We start from the raw sequence: 16,973 nt of genomic DNA, 5'->3' as shown, positions 1-16,973 counted from the left end.
TTAATGTGCTGTTTGTTTTCTGTTTTTTAACTGTCACTTTCGTTATGCCTTCACTTAAAACACAAAAAAGTAAAGTCATTCCTCGGTTAAAATACTAATAAGACATGAAACACTAAAAAAATGAAAAGGCTTTGAAGTACTGAATGGTTTGTGTGCGTGTACTGTGCGTTTGTGTAAGTAGCAGCAGTTATTCTACAGGTGACGGTCGGTGCGTCGCTCTGGTCTAGCTCCATACACGGGCTCGTGCGCTCCGCGGCAGCCTCGCGGGGACTTCCTCTCCATATATGGCCCAGCTGGCCCGCGAGGCTCTACATGCATGCATGCGACGACCCTTGCGCGCGACCAAATATGGACGAAGGGCCAGTTGAATTCCTATTGAATACTCGGACATTCCAAACTACTGTCTGCTGAGGAGGAAAAAAAGCTCTCCGGGTGGTATGGAGCAGAAGGCGTATATAAGGACCGCGGTGGTCGTAGCCTGTCACCCCAACACCAGCTGGAGCAAGCAGCCAACAAGGTTCCCTCAGTGACAGCCTGAGACACGCAGAGGTAAGCGGCTTGGAGGAGAGAGGTTTCCTGGTGGAGAGAGGGTTAATAATTGTAGCAGTAGTTAGGTGGAGTTACTGTTAATGGAGACTGCCTTCTTGCTAGGTTAAGTGAATGAGACAGATGGAGAATAATCTGGATTTAATGGTTAAGTGAAGGGAGCTGGCAGTGAACCACAGTCTGCTTAAGCTCAGCTTTTGTTGCGACAGGTAGTTAATGGAAAGACTGGGTTGTGTTCAAATGCTGTTAGAGATTTGTAACACTTTTAACTTTAGCTTGGAATACAATGTGTATTTTAACGTTTTATGATGAAAAGTGATAATAACAAATGCTGTAGTAAAACTGACATGTCTATTCGTTTACTAATATTTATCATAATTAGTTACAAGTACGTTAGTTGACACTTATCAGCACATCAGTGCTTTTTGCTTTAGTTTCAGAGTGTTTACTAGTGAATAGAAAACACTGAATCCAGCAACAATACATATACTTTTTAAAGCAACTTTTGAAGGATGATTCCTTTACAAGGGCACTATAATGCATATCAAGAAAAGACAAAACCAGATTTTGAAGTTTATGGGGAACATTTGAAGGCATCATCAAACTAATGGGGATTTAATAGCGTTTCTGTTTGCAGCTTAATGACTTTGTGTCCTGGCAGGTTGTGTAAATTGTTATGACACAATCTAAACACTGGAGGCCTGAGAGAGGAGAGTTATAGTTATTAGCATGTGATTATTAGTGAAACAGAACAGGGGAGTCAGTGGTAGTAAAGCACAGTGTCGTACACCTTTTTGGTTATTTAGTTCATTGTAATGTAATAATTTATGTTTGTTATATAACGAAAGAAAGAAACCAAAACGTTATTACAATTAAAAAACTGCTTGGAATTAACATCAACCTAAAACTTTCAGATTAAAAACAGTAGGCTGTTGAGTTTTTAGTCAAAATTTAAAAAGGCAACAAAACATACTCAACAAAGTGATACTAGTATTAGCGTTAAAATGTTTTGTCTATTAAGAGAAAATTAAATTAATATCTAACATGCAACTGGTGTTTTGTTCAGTGTGTTAAGTGCTGCTGAGTAATCCTGCTGTACAGAAATTCATCACATTTGACTTTCCTCCTCCAGAATCCGCAGACATGTGTGACGACGATGAGACCACCGCCCTTGTGTGCGACAATGGCTCCGGCCTGGTGAAAGCTGGCTTCGCTGGAGATGATGCTCCCAGGGCTGTGTTCCCCTCTATTGTTGGTCGCCCCCGTCACCAGGTATGCAAGGGCAATAAATTTCACAAAAAAAGGAAACTCATTCTTGCTTTTCTTTTTCTTACGTGCCTTGCAGTGTACCTTAGACCTAGTTCTTTACAGAGTAATTGCTGTTTGAAACTCTTGGACTCATTATATTACAACAAATTAAATACAGACATCAATAAATATACATTTCAGACCTAACTTGCTTTCCTCCCCTCCTCAGGGTGTGATGGTCGGTATGGGTCAGAAGGACTCCTATGTGGGTGATGAGGCCCAGAGCAAGAGGGGCATCCTGACTCTGAAATATCCCATTGAGCACGGCATCATCACCAACTGGGATGACATGGAGAAGATCTGGCACCACACCTTCTACAACGAGCTGCGCGTAGCTCCTGAGGAACACCCCACCCTGCTGACTGAGGCCCCCCTGAACCCCAAAGCCAACAGGGAGAAGATGACCCAGATCATGTTTGAGACCTTCAATGTCCCTGCCATGTATGTGGCCATCCAGGCTGTGCTGTCCCTTTATGCTTCTGGCCGTACCACTGGTGAGTCTGAGCTTCACATAAATACAAGCTTCCTCGTCTTCAAGACAGTATTTCTTTCTCATTTAAAAAACACTTAAGAAAAATCAATAATATCAATATTAGACTGTCAATTTCTCACCAAAATTATTTGCGGATTATACATTGCGGTCTATAATGTTTTGGAACAAAGCCACAGTTTTTTGTAGTTTTGCATCGCAACAGTGCATTGTAAATAAAACAGTCAATATGTCATTGCAGTGCACACTTTTAGCTTTAATTCAAGAAGTTTTCCAAAGTTTGACATGAACACTGTTTATGCACAGTGCCCCATTTTCAGAGGTTCAACATGAATGAGACAAACTAACATTAATTTAAGTATAAAGACACTTTTTATTACTTAATATTGCAACAGTTATCTACCTGAAGTCCAGAACCTACGGACATCACCAAATGTTGTGCTTCCTCCCTTGAGTTCCTCTGCTAGACCTTTGCTGCAGATGCTTTCAGTTGCTCCCTGTTTGGGTTTCTCTGCATTCAGTTTTGTATTTTATAACAGAAAATCTGTTGAAATCAGGTGACTGAGTTGGCCATTGAAGAATATCTAATTTCTTTAGCTTGAGTAACTGTTGGCTTGCTTTTGCAGCAAGTCATTATCCATTTGCTCTGTGTCTGTCTGACCAGCATTTAGCTGAATATGAGCAGCGATTATAGCCCTGTAAACTCCATAATTTATTCTGCTTCTTCTATCAGCAGTCATATCATCAATAAACACTAGTGGCCCGGTTCCACTGGCAGCCATACATATCCATGCCACAACGCTGCCTCCACCATGCTTGGGATCATTAGCTGTTTCCCTCCTATCATGCTGTCTCTATGACAGGTATATTTCAGTGGTATAATGGCTTTACTCACTTGTATGGGGATCATATTTAAAATTACATTAAAATTACACTGAAAAACTATAAAATACAAATTCAACACTTTGAAATAGCTTCCGATGTTATGAATTCTTCATTTGTGCCAAGGGAGCAGGCCTCAACTTGCCATGAAGCTGCTTGTCAGTTAAATTTCCTATTAATTCTGCATCTCTGAAAATTGGAGACTGTGTATAAAATGGCAGTAATACTTCAACAGTTCACACAAAATCTTTGTAAAACCCCTTGAACTAAAGCTGAATGTCTGCACTTCAGTCCCAAATTAATTGCAGAATGTTTGTCCCAAACATTGTGGAATGCACTGTATTGTTGAAACAAATAAATGATTACTACGCTGCTTTTTTTTTTTTTCATTTTGTTTAATGTAGTTTCGGGTTGATTTTTGGGACAAAAAAGATACTTAAAACTGTCTTTAAGCCTTCCAGTGAAAAAAACAAATGTGGACATCAGAAAGAAGCAGTGATTGTTAGCACTCTGCACCTTTTCATGTGACTCATCACATGCGTCAGGTAGAAACCTCTGTCAGCTTCTCCATAACTCTTCTGTTTCTGCTCTCAGGTATCGTGCTGGACTCTGGTGATGGTGTGACCCACAATGTACCCATCTATGAGGGTTACGCTCTGCCTCATGCCATCATGCGTCTGGATCTGGCTGGTCGGGATCTCACAGACTACCTTATGAAGATCCTGACTGAGCGCGGCTACTCCTTTGTCACAACTGGTAAAATAGCACAAAATAAAACCAATGTCCTGGTTAAAACTCAGGACATTACGTCCTTTCGCTCACTTGGATAAAATTATTTTATTCATCTTTCATTTATTTATTATTCTACTCTGCAGCAGCTTGAATTATGACCTTTGCCCTCTGTTTGTAGCTGAACGTGAGATTGTGCGTGACATCAAGGAGAAACTTTGTTACGTTGCTCTGGACTTTGAGAATGAGATGGCAACCGCAGCCTCCTCCTCCTCTTTGGAGAAAAGCTATGAACTGCCTGACGGTCAGGTCATCACCATTGGCAATGAGCGTTTCCGCTGCCCCGAGACCCTCTTCCAGCCCTCCTTTATCGGTGCGTAGCATCAACACTATTCATCTGAGACAGTGTAACAACTTTCCTTTGAAAGATCACATTGTCATTTCACTGTGTTTAACCTGAACCTCTCTGCTGTACATCTACACAGGTATGGAGTCCGCTGGTATCCATGAGACAGCTTACAACAGTATTATGAAGTGCGACATTGACATTCGTAAGGACCTCTATGCCAACAATGTGCTGTCTGGCGGGACCACCATGTACCCTGGTATCGCTGACCGCATGCAGAAGGAGATCACAGCTCTGGCTCCCAGCACCATGAAGATTAAGGTACAAAAGCAACACTGACTGGCACAAGATCACTCACCTTGCATACTATGACAATGATATCTGAGGTGCTAGCAGTCAATAAAATTTGTCTCATTTTCTTCTACTTGTGCAGATCATTGCTCCCCCTGAGCGTAAATACTCAGTCTGGATCGGCGGCTCCATCCTGGCCTCTCTATCCACCTTCCAGCAGATGTGGATCAGCAAGCAGGAATACGATGAGGCCGGCCCCAGCATCGTCCACCGCAAGTGCTTCTAAACATGATGCGTCCAAAGCATCAGGTTCAGGATCCAGAGCAGTAAGATGCTGCTGTCCTAGAACTGTGAACATCCTCTCATAGAGAGACCTTTGATTTCCACCAGCGAGGATCATGTCACATCTAACCTGTACATAAGTTATTTATTTTTTCTTTTATGTATGTCCTGTTTCGAATGTAAATGAAGATTGGTGTGCATATATGAGTGTTGGCTTCGAGGTATGACACACACCAGCTCGGACCAACTACATTTAAAAAAAATCAAAGAAACAAGAACAAAAAGACCAAAAAAGAAACAACCCTTCAAAGCAAATAAAAGCCAAAGATTTTTTCCAAGTGTGACTGTGTTGTCTGCTCATTCTGATTCAGAATATTTGTGGATGTTTGTTCATTTTATTTTACTGGTCTTTTGGATTTTTCCATTATATTCTGAACATTATGACTCTCACACAAGAGACTGCACATAAACTTTGTTTGAATAAAATCTGTAAACAATAATTTATTACCACATATATCAACCCTAACCTAGTCTACAATTTACATACACGTATGCGGCAGCATACCAAAAGAATTTTTTTTTTAAGTCATCCAGCTCCAAACACAGCAGTGAAACATCTTTATGAGGTGTTTAAAGCCTTGAGACAAACACAGAGTTCAAGTTCAAGAGCTGAAATAAATCCAGTAGTTAACCAGGGTAAACAATACGCTGACTTTCTTCTCAACCCAAAACAAAGAGAATAAATATTGTCTTGGATACTGAGTGACATATTGTAGTTTCTACAAGGTGGTAAAATAGAATTACATTCCCAAGTTCCTATTTGTAAAAGCGAAAACCCAAACATCACTGGGTCTTGTTAGGCTGTGGTCCTGGCCCTACAAGAGACCATTTGTAAATAACCTTTAATTTATTTAGGGGTTTTGTTGTTGTTATTGTTTTCTCCTCATATCTTGACTGCACTGATGGAGACAGAACACGCATGCGCGGTCTGGTGGAAGCGTCTTAATGTAAAATCACATTTCATTTCATATCAGTCTAGTACAGTTCTGTTATACTTTAATCTAGACCGGGATAAATAATAGACGAGCTCCGGATGTCCAGGATATATATTTCAAAATAAAGCTTCCGACCATCTAAACTGAATGGTTTTTGCCTGAAATCAGCCTGAAAGCTATAATATGAGCAAAGTAGAAGATTTTATCTTGAATATCTTCTTGATTAATCATGTCCCTGGGATGTTTTAAAGCACTTGTTTGAAAACCAAAGCCGGAAGTTGTATGTGTTATTGCTGCTAGCTTTCTAACTGAGCTGGGCGTTTGGTGTCAGTAAGCAGAGCGATGCTCGCCTGCTGAGAGACGGGGTTTAAATCAAACGGAGTCCCCCTGGTACACAGACTTGGTGAGTAGATATATTCCTGACTTTAATACCCAATCAGACTTTAGTCGTCAGCCTGAGCATTGAAATGACCCCGTGTTTACAAACGAAGCTGAACGCAGCGGGCAGGTGAGGAGAAGGGCTGTGAACATGGCTGTAGCCTGTTTTCACTCGGTTTGGCATTTCAGTCCTCAGGTTTACACACTTCATTGCGTTTATTAACTTCAAAACACATCGGAGCTGCAACGTTTTGCTCTGCTGTGTGTTTACAGACTAAAATCTTTAAAAATGCTGTGAGCTCGGGTGTGACTGACAGAATGAAAGGTTTTATAACAAGACAGTGTGTTTCAGTTACAGAAAAACACATCGGGAGATATGCAGTAATCAGACAGTGACATGATAATATACAGTGAACAGGTTTTGTCCTCAGATCGGATACAGGCTTAAAAAATCAAATATTGGCTTATTTTTACTATGAGTAACAACAAGTGTTCATGTATAGAAAGAAAAGGAAAGTGCATGTAGGCGTGTAGACTAAAATAGACTGGATGTTACTGGTCGTGTGGTGTGAGTGAGTAATGGCTGTAGTACAGCTAGTTGTAAAGCTGTAGTAAGCCTCAATCCTCCCTGCTCTCAGGGTAATCTGATGTGGAGGGAGGTGGGCGGGGCTTACAGGTAGACTACACCTGGCAGAGGTACGTCACCAGGTTTTGCAGGTGAATCTCGAAAAAAACAAAAAAAACAAACAGAAAATGTAAACATTTAATAGGTTTTATGTTATGCGATACGTTATCTATATATTTTTACTGAATATGGCCAGAGCTTTAGATGAAATCAAGCGGTAAAACGTTTCATATGTTATAAATGTTTTGTTTGCATATGATGCATTAAAAAGAAGTCCCAGGAAAAATGTCAGTTTTTGCATTCATGATTATTAAAGGTCCAGTCTAATGGTTTTCCCTGATCTGTGGCTAACAGCAGCTAACAGCAGCTACCTGCAGACGTGGATGGGTGGATGATGGTATCATGGCTGTTTTGCAGTTTTTGACAGGAAAAAAATGCTTTGATGCATGAAAGACAATATTATTATTGTACATTCATTTTGTTGGACTCAATTATTTTATGTGTTAATGCATTCAAGCCAAACTGCTGCCTGTCCTGAGTCAGTACCAGTCCCACAGGAGGCTCTCTGAGGTTCATTCCACCTGGGTTGAACTGAGCATCAAGTATCTGGTGCTGACTGTTTGGCATCTAGCTACTTGAATTCAATTCTGAATGTATTACGTACATAGTATCATACATTGTATATCCATGTATAATGGCTGTTGTAAATTTAAGTCTCTTTGTCAATAAAACAAATGTTTATAGTTGTCCCTCTGTCCTTCTGCTAATGGGCAGTATTCAGAAAACACAGTGACAGCTTTGTTAATGTAGCAGCAGAAGAACAGACTGATCAAACCCTCTTAATGGAAATCTGAACCACAGTGAAATGTGACACTGTGTGTTGTGCTGGATGCAGCACAGGGTTAATATCCACCAGAGCTCTGACCTGACGTGGAAAGTAAAAGAAAAAAAATGCCAAATAGATAATTGAGATGCAAATAAAAATAAATAAAAATGTGTTCACGGTTACTTGCCTGGTAAACAGAGGTTCCCTTTACTCTAATCAGCCTCTTCTGATACACATTTGATATTGTTTAGAAAGTACACCCATGCAAATAATGCATATTTGGGATGTAAAGTTAGTGTTTTTGCATCTTTACATTCTGTTGTTGGCTGCAGGGCTGCAATGATTCATCGAGTAATTCGAATAGTTTGCATAAATTTTTTGCTTTGATGCTTCGTTCAGTGCCTGGCTCTGTAGTGCACAGATGTGTTAAACAATGTAAACGTGAGTGTTTTAATGTGGATCTTGAGTGTGTTTACACACTGTGAAGGGCAAAGAAGTGGAGTTCCTACTGAGACGCTGAGCTCAGGTGGAGTGAAATAAAACGTGTTCCTAGCATCCAAAGCAGCAGCGCTGTTGCTGTGATCACCTTTAAAATCTTTACTGGGAAAAAAACTAGCTCCATCCACACATCTTACAGACACAAATGTCCAGAAGTCGTACTACAATATGCAGATGAACTGTTTACTTATAATTTAACCAGTCTGGTATGAGACTGGTATTATAAAGCCTGCTGACGGCTGACAGCAGCCATCACATTTTACATGGAAGCATACCTGCAGCAAACACGGGTGAGTCTAAAGAGGGGTAAATGCAGTCAATGGTTTAAAACTAGTTATTTTGCAATCATGTTTTTTGTATTGAGCCTTAAAAGTTTCATGGACTTGAGTTCTCAATCAAGATAAAGCCTCCCACTCTCAACAGCAGTTCTCATTCCACTTCATCTTCACCCAGGTTTTGTTCTGTTTACCATTCAGTCAACACTAACCATCTGCGGTGGCTGTAGCTCAGGAGGTGGAGCAGATCATCTACTAATCGCCAGGTTGGTGGTTTGATCCCTGGCTGCTCCGGTCTGCATTCCAAATATCCTTTGGGAAGATACTAACCACAAGTTAATCTCCGCTACATCCATCGGAGTATGAATTTGTGTGAATGTTAGAAAGCACTTTCGGCATAGAAGTGGTTCTATGAAGTGAATGAGGTATGTTATATAAAGCTCTATAAAAACTGGTCCTTTTACTATTACACCACCTAGAAAGTAGCAGGACTTTGTAGAGCAGCCCAGATATTTCTGTATGTTCCCCAGGAAAGGAACTTTCCCGACAGGATGTCTGTTTGAGGGGAGAGAAAAAACTCAGTGTAGCTGCTTCTGAAACTGGGGCATGGATCTTGATGCTCATTGGTTAAATTCTTGTCAGTAACTGTTTCTTTGAAAGTGCAGCCACCTAGAAGAACAACAAACAGCAGACTTTTAACATTAGTATGAACACTGCAAAAGTTAAAGAATGCTTTGCAGCAGAGTTGCTTTTTATTTTTATTTTTTTTTATAGTGTGAAAAATCATCATTTCATTATGCTTTAAATAACTTTATGACATATTTATTCAGGAGTGACCAGGACTCATGATCTCTTTTTTGTTTTTTCTTTCTCATCTTCTTCATCTGCCTCCTCCACCACTAATCTCTCCTTGTCATCTCTCTCCATCCCTTCCTCTTCCTCCTTCAGCAGTTCGATTTCATTCTCATGTCGCAGGAGTTTATTTGCTCAGTGTGAGTCTGCCCACGTTAGGTCCACTTGAAACACTTGAAACAAAGTTTCACTAACAGCCCGTGAATAGCGGTGAACAGGAGCTAACAGCAGCTAACAGAGACAAAAACAGCAGTGCTTATTGACAGAAAATCACAGCTCACCTCAGTATCACTGACGTGGACTCGCTGACAGTGTAAGGGATAATATTCAGGCCGAGTCAATATCAAAATGTAATAAAAATCAGGTAAATACCAAAATTTTGTAGGGCTTCAGCTCTCGTCCAGTATAATGTGAGAGGTTGTTGATAAGATGATGATATAAATCGCATGAATGTCAGGGTTACACTTCACAGCATCAGTAAACAAGTAAAGGGAAAGTGTTTTACTTCCTCTGATAGAGAATATACCTTGTTTGTTTACTCGTAGTTACCATAGTTAACTGCATCTTCATAATGTTTAGTGGATTTTTCACTATGTGTTAGGATTATTAACAACAACAACGAATGTTGAATATGAAGCTGCCAGGCAGGAAAAGAGGAAAACCAAAGAAAAGATTCATAGATGTAGCGAAGGACATGCAGAGGATTAGTGTGAAAGCAGAGGAGGCTACTGATAGGAAGAGACTCTCAGTGGTGACTTCTAATGGGAGCAACAAGAAGAAGAAGAAGAAGAAGACGACCAAAGAAAAGATTGCAAATTTGTTTCAAACTGTATTTTATGTCTCCTTGCAGTGATTGGCACCAGGCAATAACAAGAACCATGGTGACCAAGAAAGTGAGGACAGAATATATGAAGAAGTTCAGGGACCCCAAATGGGAGACGTTTTCTAAATGCTATGAGGACTCTGTGAAGTACCGTCTGACTCGCCGGGTGATAGAACATTCCCACAAGCCCTGGTTCTGGGAGGGCTGGGACAGCGGCTCTGACTCCAGCGGCTGGTCAACACCAAGGCTGACCAGGAACAAAGTGGTTCCTCTGTCTCTCCCGCTGCCGCCCACATCCTTGGAGGTCAAGCAGAGGTTGTTGGAGTCAAAGACCAGTCCTGTGCAAAAGCCAGCGTGCGAGGATGGAGAGACTGGCGTGGGGGACCGGGACGCTGCGGTTATAGATGCGGCACAAACCACAGGTAAGAGAACGGGTCACCAAGCAGAAATTCTAAACATATGCTTGATTAAGTTTCTTAAATGTGATTAGGCGCTGCTTCTCTCCCTGGTAAATGTTTTAAACATATCGTAAAAATTTCTGCTTTGGACAAGACATCAATTTGGTTTCCGAGACTTTGTGTCATAGCAAGTGTACATTTTCCAGAGAATTGCAGTTTCTGACTAATATTCTTTCAATTAACTAACCAAATAATTGACTAGCAGTAGCTCTGATAATGACCATGTCAATCATGAGGCGGCAAAAACTGCAGTTCCAGAAGTGGCCACTTGAGGCTGGCTCCAAAAGTGAGTTAGTGTCTATACTTGTGTTAAAATGTTAAAACTTCACAGCTCTCAAATGATTTTTTACTCCATGGTCCATTGATCAGTTTTTTCAACTATACAGTAGGGAAACTTTTTTTAGATAGATAATTCTTTTGAACAATGGCAAGGCTGAAATGTAGGCGTGGCCATTTGACCTCACCATGGAAGTTTCAGTTACATTGTTTTTGTCTCTGCATCATAACTGTACAATTTAGGGCTCAGTTTCCTAATCAAGCCTTCTAGCATCAACACATAACAGCATTCCCAGTCTCTCATACAAACATGGTCTCTTCTCAAAATAAGAAATCCAAACCCATCAGGTGACATCGCCCACGTCCCTCTCAGGTACTGCTATACCATCAGGGCTCAACATTTTTTGATCCTCGGCTGTACTTTGTGTTAGCTTGTCAGCAAGCAGCATGATGCTTATGGTACACATTAGACCTGCTAAACATGAGCTGCTTAGCTTCGTTGTTGCAAGGATGTTGACATGTGGGTCAAAGCCCTGCTCAGTGCAGCCTCACAGAGCTAACCTTGTTTTACTCTTCTGACAGTTTAGTCAAAAATAATTGTTTAAGTCAATCATCAGGTGAATAAACTTAAGTTGTAGTCCTGGTTAATGATACTACATTAACTCAAATGCAGTGTATTTTGTCCTGAAATGCACAAAACTAACTGTAGGAGAAGAAAGTGACCATGTTTGCATTTGTGCTTCAATTTCACCTTTTCTTTTTTAGTCTTCAGAAACAGTTTGTAAAAATCTAACAGATGGTGTTTTTTGTGAACCCTTTGTAAGCGTCACTCTGACAGTACGAGGCACAAAGGCTGGTTTACCTCAGGAGACAGCAGTGCTATAAATATTTGGACTGAAAGTTCAGCAGTCAGATGGGACTGTTGTTGCTGAGACACTGAGCTTAAAGATAAAGGATCCATTGTGTGCCTTTGACATTTGTAATGTCTGCATTTCAGACAGTAGAGTCCCAGGAAGCCTGCTTATCTCTGAATTTCACAGTCACAAATAATTTCATATAGATTGAGACACAGCAGCGCTCTGCAGGGTCACCGTGGAGCCATTCAACTCCATCGAGTGGTTAATTGGTATTTGGCTTAGTTAGTTAATCTGTTTGTTCAGTCAGCAGAGCTCAGTGGATATTTAAACGATTTCACTGTTTCCTGTGTTCTTGTGAAGCAGCAGTTGTAGAAAATGGTGTGAATGAGGCCGGTGGCAGTTCTGTGGCGGTGGCTCCAACAAACAGCGCACCCTCAGACGACACACCAACAGACAACGGACCAGCCGACTCGGCGTCTTCTGATGCGGAGCCAGTAAACCCAGTATCCCGACGGCAACGCCGCCGCCACACGCCACGCTCTGAGCAGCCGCACCGAGACAGTTCCCAGGATGACAAACCAGCCGTGATCCGTAAACCGCCGAGAGCAAAGAGCACGCCGGTGATCAGCACCAAGGAGAAGGAGAACCAGAGACCGTCCAGCCGGCTGGACTGGAGCGAGAGACAGATGGAGGTCAAGAGGACAACCAATGATGTGAGCGCTAATCTCAGTTGAGATACTGCAGCACTTTTAGAGCCTTTAAAGCTCAGTGCTCATGGCAACAACAAATATACTTTACTCTTATGACCACTAGCAACTTTTCAGAATTACAATCAATAATTTGACTGTTTTTAAGTTATACGTTAAGATTTTAAACACCATTATATTTCAAGAGACAGACTTGCTAACTAGAAAAAAACACGTAGCACATTACCAGCCTTTTTCTTTCTCGGCCCATCCTTGGTAGTGCAGGGGTCCTGCAGCTCGACCTCATTCACAGGACAGCAGAGAAGTGAAACCGTGTCACCGAACACGCAGCAAACATGAATAATAAAACACCGGTGTAGCTTTCGGAAATGACTCCTCTCTCTGGTTTCTCCTCACAGAGTCACACTTCTGATGCCTGCGTTCAGACCCGCAGGGAGTCTGACAAGCGGAGCTCCAGGCTGGACCGCCGGCGGACTCGATCGGCTGACCTGGAGAAGATAAGACGCTCGCAGCTGATGGTGGTGGACGACCGCTGGATGACAGAGTACATGCGCTGTTTCTCCGCCCGGCTTAGGTAGAGATGGGATCCACCTAGAATCCCTAAATACCAAGTTTCCTTACGTGCAAATATCAGGAGGAAATCATTTTTCATTTTAATTAACAATACAGAGAGAGAACCGTGTTGCCACAAGCAAACACCGCTCGCTGCGTTGTCTCCTTAGTTGACAAAGAAATAACAAATAAAGTGAAGAAGTGGGACGAGCTACTGATTTAGATCCAGTTGATAAAGTTCTAAATAGTTTATGAACATCAAGTTTACAATTGTATCTTTCTGTACATGGGTCGTTACAAAAAGGACCTTTAAACGTTTTATAATAAAGATCAGAGATTAGATTCTTTTAACAGATTTGGGACTATTTTTACGTATATCTTTGGGATTTCAGTAATGAAATGACACGAAACAAATCGAATTAACTTAAAATTAATTTAATTCCCTTCTCTCTGGGATCTTAGATAACTTCTCTCAGTTACTGGGTGAACTAGCGCTTGAGCCAGGAGGGTGTCACTCCTCATATGAGAAAGGGACAGTGTTACACGAATGTGTCTGATCATTGAGCAGCAGAGTTATCAGCTAGACTGCAGCGTCCTTTGGAAGATGTTTGATGTAAGATGTGCCCTTACATCAGCTTTTATCTGCATTCACGACCTTGCTGCTTTGGCTTCCTGATGGAGACATAAAGCTCTTAAAAGCAGCTGCAGCAGAGGACGGACACAGCTCGCAGCTGTTTATGGCGCCCCCAAGTGGTCAGAAGCTGCAGCTTTAAGCACTAAAATGCTCCAACGCTCTTTTTTTAATTCAAAATATTTTTATTGAGTATTTGTGGATATAGTTTACAGAGATAAAAAAGAAGACGGAAAACACAAACTGTTTACAATGAATACAAAACAGAACTTTTCATGTTGGAACATTGTTTTCGTCTCTTATTATTTACCAAACAAGCAAAAAAGAAAAAAAAAACAGAAACAGAAAAATAAAAATAAAAATAAAAAGAAAGAAAATAAACGACCCCCCCCCCCCACGTTCCCGTTAAGACATCCGACCACTATGGAGAAGCAAATCTGTTAGTCAGCTGGAACATCCTTAAGTTGAAGTTTAGAGAAGTTTTCCAGAAAGAGACCCCAAATTTTATCAAATGTGCCCTTTTGGTTCTGGATGGAGCAGTGGATCTTTTCCAGACTGAGACACGACATGAGATCAGCAAGCCACACATGGGAGGGCGGGGCAGCAGCTTTCCACCTCATCAAAATAGCACGCCTAGCCAAGAGGGAACCAAAGGACAGCACCCTGCGCTTTGCTCTGGGAATATACTTATCATCCTCTCCCGCTTTACCAAAGAGAGCAAGTAGGGGTTGAGAGCTAGTTTCAGGCCGGTAGCCTTGTTCAAAGTGCAGAAAACCTCCCAAAAATTTGCCAGGGCAGGTCCACCAATGCTCTTTGTAGTTAATTTCATCTATGCAATAGGTGTACAGAACATTTATTATGACTTGTGATGGTATGGTATAGCCTTTCCCACGTCTTCACTTGATGCCACATTACACGGGATTATTTATGATAAACTAACGAGACAACAGGAACAGTGTTGTTTTGCTCCAGCATCCTGTCAGAGCGAATCGCTGCTGTCGAGAGAGAAAGAAAAATACTACCCTTAAATTTCAGACTAAAGACCATTCATGCAAAAGTTATTAACCATCACCTTTTGTTGTTGTTTTTCCCCATGACAGTAACGATTAGATCTGCCGGAACAGTTCAGATTTCTGTTTCTGAAAACTTTCAGATGAAATTGACTGAACTGTGTTTCTCTGGTGTTGTTTTTTGTATGAGAATGAACAATAAAATGACTCTTTCTTAGATTTTCTATACATATATCTACAAAAAAACCACACATCCACGTCACTTTTGAATGTATTTAGTTTCTGCTCTGCTTTCATTTAGAGCTTGTTTTCAACACAAATTCTGTTTTCAGTTCTCTCTCATGAAGCCAGCTGTGTGTTTACACCTCAGAGAGTTTGATCGGAGAAAGGCCCAAACTGGAATTTTTGATATCTGTGTATTTTGGATATGAGGACTCGAGCTTAGATTAAAATAAGTTAGAAACACATGATATGTCAAATAAAGCTCAAATCTAAGGTATTTTTACAGAAAAGGTTCGTTTATTAAATTGTAATCATTGTAATTATTTAGATCAGGTAACTGTTAAGCATACAGTATATTTATTGCAGAGTGTAGTTGGTGTGTTTTCACCTGGGGCAGCTTCTTTTTTTAAAATTGATTTTTAATCAGAAATAACCTGCGATTTTGACACAGAGTGTAGTGAATACTCCGCAGGAAAAAAGCTCTTAGGGTAATTACGCAAAACTAGATGCTTCTAAAACTTTTACGTGAAATGAGGAGCAGTCATTATCGCTGTACTGCTGTCACTCTTATTTTTTTAAAGACAGCCAGAACGTATCAGAATTCCTGAGTTTGTGGCGTCTGTTATTTGTTGATTTTAACTCAAGATTGTAAATACACTGTGAGGTCATGGCTGTGTCTCATGACTCAAACTGAGGGCTAATCGTCATTATGTACCAAGTTTACAGCTTTGCACTCAAATTCACTGAGAATGTTTGTCGTTTTCACACCAAACGAACCTCTTCACTCTGAATGTTCACAGTGTTTGTCCTGTGTTTGAACTCTAGTATTTTCTAACACGTCCAACTTTAAAAACCAGTGTTTGTGCTGTAGGTGGCGACGGAGATGTCCACACACTTTACTGAAGTAAAAGCACTAATGGTTAAAAAAAAGACTCAGTCGTGACTAAATGTTTTGTTGTGTAAGAGTAGCAAGTAGGGTTTCGCAATTAATATGTTTGTCAGTTGACTAATTCTGTTAGAGCTGTGAGAAAATATAGTATGAGTGCTCAGGGTTCAGAAAGTTGTAAAGCTTCATCCATGTGCTCAAAACATGTTTTATCTAAAGTACACGAGCGTTTGTTTCTGCGTTGCTTCAACCTGAATGTGTTCTCATTGTCGGTCAGCGTGAACAGTCAACATCATTTTCAGCATCACTGACAACAGCAGCTATCAAATATAACACGAGGCATAATGTGATGTTGTTATAACTGAGGGCACCGTGCAGTGGATTCACTCAGAAACCGAGTGATTGTAAACACAGCTGTTAAAGACCTCAGAGTGAGAGTGGGTAAACGTACCTGTAGAGCTGCTGTGGATGCAAAGGTCATGCTTTGGTTATTTATCTTCATAACGCATTTTAAACGTATGAATGTCGAGACAATCACTAGAAATTATTTGAGGTGATTTGAAAGTGGAAAAAACTAAATATGTAACACTTAAGATAAGCTGTCAAACAGAGTGGACGTAGGTGGAGAAAATGTTGCTTTCTTGTCTGGTTTACCAGCAACAGATAAGAAGAAATGTGTATCATATGTCTGAGTATTTAATCCTGTCGACATATTTTGCCCGCTGTATTTGTATTTAAAAACATGCACAGGTTATATTTTCATTCACTTTAATGCATTGCTGTGAATAAATTATTTGAATAAAACCTGATTTGAAGAGTTGATCTTTGTGCCTTCGTGGTTTGTTAACCATGTCTTGTAATTTCACCTGCATTTCTCCAGGTCGCACGGCGCTTATCTCATTTTCTTGATTTCATTTGTTTTACAACTTAATATTCGCTGAGTAAAATATCACTGATGTCTGGATCCTTTCTAATATTTAGGTGCAGGGAAAACACTTTCTGACCCTTGAACTCTCGAAGGAGAAGAGCTCACCTTCAGCCATGAAGCCAGTGTTCCCACTTTACATTTAACCAAGCTGAATATGGACTTTTGCTTTGAATTAACACTCTGGGTTTATAGAGCTCTTATTAATGGAGCAACTGTGACCCAATCCACCCATTTTATTTCCAGCTGCTGAAATATCTGTGTACTGGGATAAAAACATATCTTTTAAGCATCGGTGTATTC

General features: G+C 40.7%; 2 protein-coding genes across 3 annotated transcripts; both read left to right on the top strand.

Moving 5' to 3' along the window:
* Window positions 1-367: 367 nt before the first annotated feature.
* Window positions 368-5,191, top strand: acta1a (actin alpha 1, skeletal muscle a). The gene is made up of 7 exons (XM_084932237.1): window positions 368-549; window positions 1,679-1,818; window positions 2,024-2,348; window positions 3,821-3,982; window positions 4,137-4,328; window positions 4,441-4,622; window positions 4,735-5,191. The coding sequence occupies exons 2-7, from the start codon at window positions 1,690-1,692 to the stop codon at window positions 4,876-4,878; spliced, it is 1,134 nt and encodes a 377-aa protein (XP_084788363.1). The 5' UTR covers window positions 368-549; window positions 1,679-1,689; the 3' UTR covers window positions 4,879-5,191.
* A 972-nt stretch (window positions 5,192-6,163) lies between these two features.
* Window positions 6,164-16,565, top strand: ccsapa (centriole, cilia and spindle-associated protein a). Of its 2 annotated transcripts, none has more exons than XM_084932236.1 (4): window positions 6,164-6,272; window positions 10,174-10,568; window positions 12,101-12,450; window positions 12,843-16,565. In XM_084932236.1, the coding sequence occupies exons 2-4, from the start codon at window positions 10,202-10,204 to the stop codon at window positions 13,020-13,022; spliced, it is 897 nt and encodes a 298-aa protein (XP_084788362.1). In that variant the 5' UTR covers window positions 6,164-6,272; window positions 10,174-10,201; the 3' UTR covers window positions 13,023-16,565. The 2 variants fall into 2 exon arrangements, with proteins under 2 accessions (XP_084788362.1, XP_084788361.1); XM_084932235.1 differs by having other exon boundaries at window positions 12,098-12,450.
* The last annotated feature ends 408 nt before the right edge of the window (window positions 16,566-16,973 follow it).

The sequence above is a fragment of the Perissodus microlepis genome, chromosome 6 (assembly GCF_051167445.1).
Source record: "Perissodus microlepis isolate ML-2025 ecotype Zambia chromosome 6, ASM5116744v1, whole genome shotgun sequence".
NCBI lineage: Eukaryota > Metazoa > Chordata > Actinopteri > Cichliformes > Cichlidae > Perissodus > Perissodus microlepis.
Note: the sequence above shows the minus strand (reverse complement) of the source record. Positions and strands in the feature narration are given on the sequence as shown.

Bases quoted from the DNA above. Each gene is read 5' to 3' on its own strand.
- ccsapa (XM_084932235.1), top strand. From the start codon at position 10,202: ATGGTGACCAAGAAAGTGAGGACAGAATATATGAAGAAGTTCAGGGAC. The intron at 10,569-12,097 runs GTAAGAGAACGG...GTTCTTGTGAAG, and splicing joins AGATGCGGCACAAACCACAG to CAGCAGTTGTAGAAAATGGT. The intron at 12,451-12,842 runs GTGAGCGCTAAT...TTCTCCTCACAG, and splicing joins TCAAGAGGACAACCAATGAT to AGTCACACTTCTGATGCCTG.
- acta1a (XM_084932237.1), top strand. From the start codon at position 1,690: ATGTGTGACGACGATGAGACCACCGCCCTTGTGTGCGACAATGGCTCC. The intron at 3,983-4,136 runs GTAAAATAGCAC...CTCTGTTTGTAG, and splicing joins CTACTCCTTTGTCACAACTG to CTGAACGTGAGATTGTGCGT. The intron at 4,623-4,734 runs GTACAAAAGCAA...CTACTTGTGCAG, and splicing joins CCAGCACCATGAAGATTAAG to ATCATTGCTCCCCCTGAGCG.